Genomic DNA, 9,180 nt, shown 5'->3' on the forward strand with positions numbered 1-9,180 from the left:
TGCCACTTGGGTGCTGTGATTCTCATGACCCTCCTGTGAGGTAGGTCAGTTAAAGAGTACTGTTCCCACTTTAGAGACTGAAGCAGAGGCTTACTATCTGCCCAAAAACCAGGGCTCAGATTCTCTCCTGGGTCCAGCTTCTGAGTTCCTTCTCTTTAACTTGCTTCTTCAGCCATGGCTGAGTGTGCCCCCACCACAGGGATGGGTTTGGCCTCCCCAGCCTCACTTCCCAGTCAATTTCCTTAGGGACCTTGAGTGCACAGGATGCAGCTAGGATTTGGGGTGCAGGCCAGGCCAGCCCAGATGTAGAACACACGCACGGCCTTATTCTCGACTGAGGTAAATCAAAGCCAGCATTCATAGAATGGACAGTGTTTGCTCAAAATCTTCATTGGAGTTAATTCCATCTGAAGGGGACCTTGATGTTCTCAGTTGGCCCCATCCATCAAGAAAGTGTTGAGTAAATACACAGCCCTCACCATTCACCAGCTGAGCCATTGGCATACTGGGCTTTGGGAACAACAGGAGAGACAGCAGAAATAGGCAAGGTAAATGAGATTTATTTCCTTATGCCCAGTCTCATTCCAAGACAAGATTTGAGGCTGCTTAAATGCTTGATAGAGAATTAGAAGTCATTTGATCTGGGCTCAGTGGATCATGGCTGTAATCTCAGCACTTTGGGAGGCTGTGGGCAGATCACTTGAGGTCAGGAGTTAGAGACCAGCCTGGTCAGTATGGTGAAACCCCTCTCGACTAAAAATACGGAAAAAAAAAATTAGCTTGGTGTGGTGGCGGGTGCCTGTAGTCCCAGCTACTCAGGGGTCTGAGGCAGGAGAATTGCTTAAAGCTAGGAGGTGGAGGTTGCAGTGAGCTGAGATCACTCCACTGTACTCCAGCCTGGGTGACAGAGCAAGACTCCGACTCCAAAAAAAAAAAAAAGGCATTTGAGAAAGGCCATTTCCGCCCATTTTATCCTCCTTCAGCCAATAAAAATAGCTACCACATTTGTACAACACTTTTTCCTAGAATATCAAAGCTCACGTCCCAGGTCAGCTCGAGTCCCAGGCCATCTGTCTGTGCTTTCACCCCGCCACACCAACCTGGTCAGAACGTCTGCCCTCTGTCTTGCATTGTAGGAAGGACCCCTTATCCAAGGGAGGAGCCTCTGTTCTGCACTTAGCAAAGGCTGAGGAAAACTTTCTCATAATTTGGCTAAGGCTCTTCCCTTCACATGGCTTCAATGTTATTGAGAAGGATTTACCCAGATTAAGTTTCAAGTTGCAGATTCTCCTTGGGTCCAACAGAATCAAAAAGCACGGATCCCCCACAGCACATTCTTTCCAGATTTAATTTTAATTTTCTCTCGTAACCTTGAATGTTCCAGTTTTAATTCTGAAATAGCCATAATCTTATCCCTCCAGTTCACTTGACCACAGGAAGTCTAGCTCTTTACCAACCTCCCCTCTCCAAATACTTCTGGAAATGCTCAAGGAATGCTTACATGGTCTACAAATCTTTCCCGGTGTTTGCTCCGCCAGTTGTCTGGCTCCAGACATTGTTGATTGGAAGACCACCTCTCGGTGCCAGGAAAACAGCATTCCTTAGATATTCTCCACTCTTGCATTTACTTTGCTCCCAGCACAGACACAGGCCCTTCCTTGAATGTCCCAAAACACAATTAAACCCAGGCTGAGAGCTCCGAAAGCCAAGACCCTTCATAGGGACCCAACCCTACACTCTATAGCTATTAGTCTGTTGCCATATTGCAAGGCCTAGTTTTCTTCCAATAAAAAGAGTTTCCTTGACAATACATTCCCCAAGTTCGAGTTCTCCATTATTTGAGGTTCAGAGAATAGAAGATCCAACAGCAGTGTGGTCCCCTTACTCAGAAGCTTAGGGATGTCTTCCCACAACGAAAGCATTCAGAACTCCCAATTCCCTAATAAGACCTTTGGCTTTTTCTTGGCAAAACCAAGGTCTATGGAGATGGTCATCTAAAAGGTAAGAGTCATGTGCCTCCAAGGGTGAATTCAAACCTCCATCTCTACCGACGAGAAGATGTTGCCAGGCTGGAGAGATGGGTCTTACTCCTAATTCTCACTACCAATCTTTAATCAATGGTCATCCCCAGACTTAGCTAGAGCATCTCTTCATACTCATCAAAGGTAAAAATGGTGATGCAGAATATGCTCCTGGATGTTTCCAAGGCCAGAAAAACAAAGCCAGTCTTGTTTATGGTCACAAGAGGTGAGAGAAGCAGGATTTCCTCCTTTTTAGCAGGTGACAAACGCATCAGCCAAAAGCTAAATGACCTAGTTAATTAACCCAGGGAGAGACTAAGATGAAACAGAACTTCCCACATGCTCATTTTTGCCACTATTGCAAAAATGCAGTTTTTCTCTGGTCACCTGGTGCTTCTCACCTCCCCAGGCCCTGAGCTCTTATGTGCTCCTCTTCCTGCTTGTGTCTGCCCCCAGTGCCCAACTCTGTGTCATACACAGTGGGTCCCGGGATACCTGCCATGCACTGACATAGCCAGATCCTCTGGGCCAGGGAGTGTCAAGGACATTTGCAACCTAGGCAAGATTGGAGGAGGCAGGTTGGGAAGAAAGGGGAAGCAGCAAGACTGCACAGTTGACCTTAAGAAAAGCGTTTCCAAGATCTGATATTTTGTGATTCTGAAAAAAATAATAATAACAAAAACACATTGTTTCTATGTCTTGCCCTTCGTTCAGTTCTCCTTGGCTGAAAATTCTCTTGCCTCCCACCTTCTCTCTTAAAACCCAGCCACCCTTCGAGGCCAGTGGGATCTACTGGACTCAGATTTCTCTGGGGACGTCAGGCAGTCTGTGTGTTCCCCACAGCAGCTGGTGCAGTGGCTAGAGGTCGGCCTGATGCTAACGAAAACATATTTTGAAGTCAGAGAGATCTAAGCCTGCCAGAGAGATCACAGCTCTACCACTTGTGAGGTTTGGCATATCAGCAAGTGAGGTGCCCACAGTGCAAAATTTAAGGCAGCCCACTCCCTCCAGTGCCAACTCAATACTCGCATGACCCCAAGAGTGGGTGCTGCCTTAAATTTTGTGCCCTGGGTACCTCACTCACAGTCATGTTACTTAGTGCCTCAGTTTCCTCCCAGTAAAAACAGGGCTAATAATTGTTTCCTCATGGGCATGATTTGTGGATTCAGTGCAGCGAAGTGTGCAAACTGAAAAGTGGCCCACACATTTTTTATTATTTAAAATTAATTTATTGGCCGGACACAGTGGCCCACGCCTGTAATCCAAGCACTTTGGAAGGCCAAGGTGGGTGGATCAATTGAGGTTAGGAGTTTGAGACCAGCCTGGCCAACCTGATGAAACCCTATCTCTACTAAAAATGCAAAAATTAGCTGGGTGTGGTGGCGGATGCCTGTAATGCCAGCCACTCGGGTGGCTGAGGTGGGAGAATCGCTTGAACCCGAGAGGTGGAGGTTGCAGTGAGTTGAGATGGCGCCATTGTACTCCAGCCTGAGCAACAGAGTGAGGCTCCATCTCAAAATAAATAAATAAATAAATAAATAAATAAATAAATAAATAAATAAAATGAAATAAAATAAAATAAAACAAAATTATTATTAGTTATAATATTGATAATTATTTTGTTACTAATTATTATTACCAGGAATAATAATAAACTCAAGTTTACTTAAAGATCTGTTTCTCTGAATGACGATGGATTCCCTTTTACTCTTCGTATCCAAAACTGAGATCATTCTTCAGGTTAGAAAAAGGAAAAAAAGAAAAAGCAGCAGAATTGAGTAAATGTTCTCCTGGAATTATTGTTGGATGTTGCACCTGGAAAAAATCTCCAGCTCCCTTCGATGATGTTTTCAGGCTCAGTTCTCAATCTTAGGGGGTCTCCCATTGAAGAAAATGCTAGCCTCAGGGGAAAACGTCAGGAGGCCGGAGGAGCTGTGCTTACCTTAACTGACCTTGAGCTTACATCTGAACCCCATCAGCGTTGACCTCCATCTAAAAGCAAGTCTGCAACCCCTGTCTCTCTGGCTGCTGCGGAGACCTCCTGAGATAGTGGGTGTGAATGCGTTTTTGCAGAAAATGACTGAGTTTTAATCGTGGCTGAACTCACATCCACATGGCTCTTCTTCCAAGCCAAAGATAATGGATCTGCTGGGTTTAAAACAATGTTTCCTAAAAAGTCTCCTCTTTTTTTTTTTTTTGATCGGCTATACTTTCCTTCCTTATTACCCCAGTCTGGTCCCTTTGGTCTCTATGCCAAAGATGACAGCAGCTACAGCCCTTGCTCTAAATTGCATGTCTTTGAATGATAGTCACGGTCAGGATGCAGACACACCCTGGCTCTGGGATGGGCCCCAGCTGGCAGGGATCGTGCCCTCCTGGGAGCCTGCTCCCTAAATTCTCCACCTGGCCTTGTGGCGGCTCACCAGCCAGCCCTCATCCATTGAGACCTCACTCTGTGCCAGGCCCTGGGCTGAATGCTGGGGACAAGGGGGCAAAAACCAGCTCCTTGCCCTCCCAGAGCCCATCATGTGGGAGGAGGCAGACATTTGAACAAAAGACATTAGGTGGCTTCTACCTTAGGGCAAGAGTGGATGGGGCTTAGAAGTGTTGCGTTGTAGTTACATAAATCTGGGTTCAAGTTTTAGCTCTGCCACCTACTGACTTTGTGATCCAGGGTAAGTGACTGAACTTCTCTGAGGATGAGTTTCCTTATCTGTAAAAGTAACGGCAGCCTCATAGTTTTGCTGTGAAGATGAAATGAGATAATATAGGTAAACATCTAGCTTTATAACTACACAAGTGGTTCTCAAACTTTCTTGCCCATTAGAATCACCTGGGCAACTTTTAAAAGTCCAGATTCCATGCTGCACCTCAGACACAATCAAATCTGAGACTCCAAGGATGGGGACTGGGCATGAGTATTTTTTAAAGACTCCTCCCCAGGAGATGTGGAACCATGTTTGGCTTGTTGGCCACTGTTCATGGTGCTGGTAGTGGTGGTGCAAACTGTAAAAAGTGGCCAGCCCAGAGCCTAGAAGAGTGGTTACTTATTGTAGATGCTCCATAAAATGTTCACCCAGCCATAAGCAGTAGATCACTGGTTTCAATATTGAGTACTGTAGGACCTCAAGCCAGGCATTTATCTATTCCAAGACTTTAGGCTGTCTTTCTCATAACAAAAGTGATGGGGGCAATCATTGGGATAATCATCTCAGGCAGTTGTAAATAGTGTTGCAGCAGGGACAATTTTAGACCTCTGAGTATATGTTTAGAACATTAATCATCACCTTCCTTCTTTATAAAAAAAAAAAGACTTTGCTCTGTAATTTCTGTGTCATTCCCAGGCCACTACAATGGATGGAGTTAACCTCAGCACCGAGGTTGTCTACAAAAAAGGCCAGGATTATAGGTTTGCTTGCTATGACCGGGGCAGAGCCTGCCGGAGCTACCGTGTACGGTTCCTCTGTGGGAAGCCTGGTAAGCAGCCCCTTGTCGGGGACACAGGGTTCGGTTCCTTGAACTGGCAGCCCCTTGTCGGGGACACAAGGCTCGGTGGCTTGAACTGGCAGCTATGCAGGCAACCTCCAGACATCTCAGTGAGACAGTACTCCCAAAGGAGAGCACTTTTGTGACACAGGAGCAGTGGGAGGATCCTTGGAGTTGGCAGGAGACAGCAGAACCCCACCCCGCCCATAAGCCTTTCAGGAAAGGGAAGGGCCTGGTCCAAGACAGTCAAGGTACAGATGGACAGAGCTGTCCTCCCCTGCAGAGATGTGCAGCTCTTTGCCTCTTTGGGTGCTATTATTTTAAACCCAGTTCCTAAGGTGCTTGTTAGAAGAGATTGGAAATGGTCGGGTTGTTCTCAGAGGCACTTGGCCATCTCCAGAAGGCAGTCATTAGGAATGAAAGTTTAGGGGGAGAGGTTTATGGCAACTGAAAATAATAGTTGAGAGGAACTATATTTGTTTTACATCTTGAGCAAAGTGGGTGGGGTGAGGCAGCCACATTTAACTCCAGCTAAGAAGTTAGTGGAAAATTCCTCTGCCCAGAGCTAATGAATGGCTCTTTTCTGGTAGGGTTTTTGTTGACTTCAAAAACCTTTACCAAGAGTGGGATGGAGCAAGCTAGTGATTTGGGTTTTGGATAGGCAAACCTGGCATTTAGTTATTTAGGGAGGGGAAGGGAAAAAAGAGATAGCCAAAAGTTTGCCAAGGGCAAAGGGCTCTATCTCAGTCTTTCCTGTTTTGGGTTACAGTGAGGCCCAAACTCACAGTCACCATTGACACCAATGTGAACAGCACCATTCTGAACCTGGAGGATAATGTACAGTCATGGAAGCCTGGAGATACCTTGGTCATTGCCAGTACTGATTACTCCATGTACCAGGCAGAAGAGTTCCAGGTTCTTCCCTGCAGATCCTGCGCTCCCAACCAGGTCAAAGTGGCAGGTAGGACTTTTACTAACCCCTTCGTAGACTGGATCAATCTGAAAATTGTTAGGCTTAAAGTAAAGTGAAGTTACAACAAATCTGTATCAGTCAGCTATGGCTGTAATAATGCTGCATAACAAAAAAAAAATCTTAAAACCTCATGACAAGTCTTTATTTCTTACTCATGCATCTGCAGGTTGTCTAGGGTTCAGCTTCTCTAGACTGAGCCTGACTCCAGGCTGAGAGTTGGGTTCAAGTCACTTCCATATGACTCCCATTCTTCCCAAAACATGTTCTTCTCATGGGGAGGTTGCAAACTCCTAGTGGTGAGCAGAAACACAGAACTCTTAAGGCCTAGGCTCAAAAATGGCACATTCTCACACTCACATTCCACTGGCTAAAGTAAATCACATGGTAAAGCACAACACAAAGAGGCTAGGGAAGCATATATCTCTCATCAAGTCTGAGGGGGAAGAAGTGAATATTTGTTAGACAATTATTCAATCTACTACAAAATTTTTAATCTCTTCTATCTGTGGGTTTGGGGTTTTTCTTTTTCTTCTCCTAAATCTTGATTTAGATATCCTGTAACTTATGTTGTGTGAGGTTACTGGAATCACAGATTGTTAAAGGTAAAAAGAGACTTCAAATATAATCCAGGTCAATTATTCTTAGTAGGGGTAGTTATGTATCAATTAGACTTCTTTGATTGTAAGCAACAGAATCCAACTTGACTATCTTAAGCAAAACAGGAATTTATTGAGGGGCTATTCAACTTGGAGAACTAAAGGAAAAGCTGAATAACTAACCTCCAAAGGGCAGGGAACAGGGTAGCTTCTGGGATCTGGGTAGCAGGAACTAATGGACTGCATCCTTAAGGCATCATCTTTAAGAACCATGCTTAGGCCCTGGGACACAGTGCTCAAAACTCACCTTCCAGGGAGAGAGCATCTGCTTGGGCTGGTGGCTTGTGTGCTCACCCTTTGGCTAGGAAAGACAAAAACCATCAGTGAAAGTTCTTCTAAGACTGCATCAAAGGGATAAATGGCCATTCCCCAAAGGAAAATTAGTATGTATTACCAGAAGAAAGGGAAATCAACACATAAGGGGTGTTAAAAATATCAAATGCTACAGGACCATAGCACCTGGAGGAGTATTATAATATGGGGCTGGGAGAAAGACCATGGATTGAGAAAGCATATCCAATATACTCACCATATCTACTATTTTGGAAACAAACCCACAGAACATAAAATTCAACATAATCTTTTTGGCTGCCTGAGATGTGCTTGTGGAAGAATCTGTGGTGGCAAAGTTTAAAAAATCCGAGAACATTGATGGAATTCAGTCCTCTTATCTCACTCATAGGGGAAGTGGACCCTAGAGGTCATGTGGCGGAGACAGTCCACAAACAATGTGGCTGTGATGTCAGCGTGCCCACCTTACACTTCAGAACCTGAAAAAGAAGGCTTACGTGTTTTGGAGGCAGGTGGTAATTTGGTGAGTGTAGCTAAAGAGAGGGAAAGAAACAGCAGCTTGTGGGTAGAGGCCGAGATGACTAGACATTTGTTCCTCGACAAAGTAGCAGAGTCTGCTTTTTAAAATGACAGTGTTTGAACCCCTACATTATTTGCAAAAGGTTTTGGGGTATCTTACCATAAACACAAGTCCAAGTAAATCTGGCAACGAAGGTAAAAAAGATGGAAGGAGAATAAATTCAGCAAAACCAGAGGGGGAGGTGACTAAGATTAGCGGAAGAGCAGAAGATACTAAAATAGACAATAAACTTTATCTCTGAGCTCCTTGGCAGCCAGAGCAAAGAAAGAAACTTCACAAATTACTTAACTATCATCCACTGAAAGGAAGGCAACAAGGAGCCCAGAAGACCAAGAGGGACAACTTTCTCGTAGTTCTGAACCACTGAGGAATTTGCCAGCAGTAATGCTAGGAGCAGTTTTATGCAAAGATGCTGTCTGTGCAGCTATTTGCAGTTTGACTCCTAATAGTAAATTGGGACATGTTGTTGGTCACATTCTCTAAAGACGTTTTGAAGAAGACATTTTTGGCTTGGGTTTTGTTTGGCAGAGGCAGAATAGAATAAAGAATGTGGGCTTTGGAACCAGACATCCGGGATTTGGGTTCCAGGAATGCCAGTTATTTGCTGTATGACCTTAGACAATTAAGTCATCTTCCTTTATGTCAGCTTCCTCATCTGTAAAATGGAGATAATGATCGTGACTACTTCATGGGATTATTGTGAGGATTAAAGGAGTTTGTATATGTGAGGCACTTATAATATTGCCTAGCACACAGTAAGTGCTTAATGAGTGTTAGCTCTTATTATTACCATTAGGTGTAATAATTTAGCAACTATGCTTAAAGATGGGAAAGGAGGAAGGGGCGTGGCTAACAGCAATTTATACCAATTCTGCTCCTTTTGTTGTAGTGAGAGGGAAACAAACTATTTCTATCATTATTATTATTGTTATTACTTTACTAGAGACAGAGCCTCACTATGTTGCCCAGGCTGTTCTCAAAATCCTGGGCTCAAGTGATCCTCCCCGTTCAGCCCTCCCAAAGTGCCGGGATTACAAGCATGAGTCACCACACCTGGCTATCATCATTATTAATGAACACCCGAGGTCTGTCATAGGCCTGCAGCTATTTCTGTGCATGTCTCCAGTGCTTCAAGGTGTGAGTGTGCATGTTGCACACTTCCCCCACCCTTAG

General features: G+C 44.6%; 1 protein-coding gene across 1 annotated transcript in view; it reads left to right on the forward strand.

Moving 5' to 3' along the window:
* CEMIP (cell migration inducing hyaluronidase 1) overlaps positions 1-9,180 on the forward strand; it is a 171,808-nt gene that overhangs the window by 109,626 nt on the left and 53,002 nt on the right. Inside the window, exons 10-11 of the mRNA XM_010383307.2 lie at positions 5,366-5,498; positions 6,277-6,468. Coding sequence (XP_010381609.2) covers positions 5,366-5,498; positions 6,277-6,468 — 325 coding nt within the window. The remainder of the gene's footprint in view (positions 1-5,365; positions 5,499-6,276; positions 6,469-9,180) is intronic.

This window comes from Rhinopithecus roxellana, chromosome 5, assembly GCF_007565055.1.
Source record: "Rhinopithecus roxellana isolate Shanxi Qingling chromosome 5, ASM756505v1, whole genome shotgun sequence".
Classification (NCBI taxonomy): Eukaryota; Metazoa; Chordata; class Mammalia; order Primates; family Cercopithecidae; genus Rhinopithecus; species Rhinopithecus roxellana.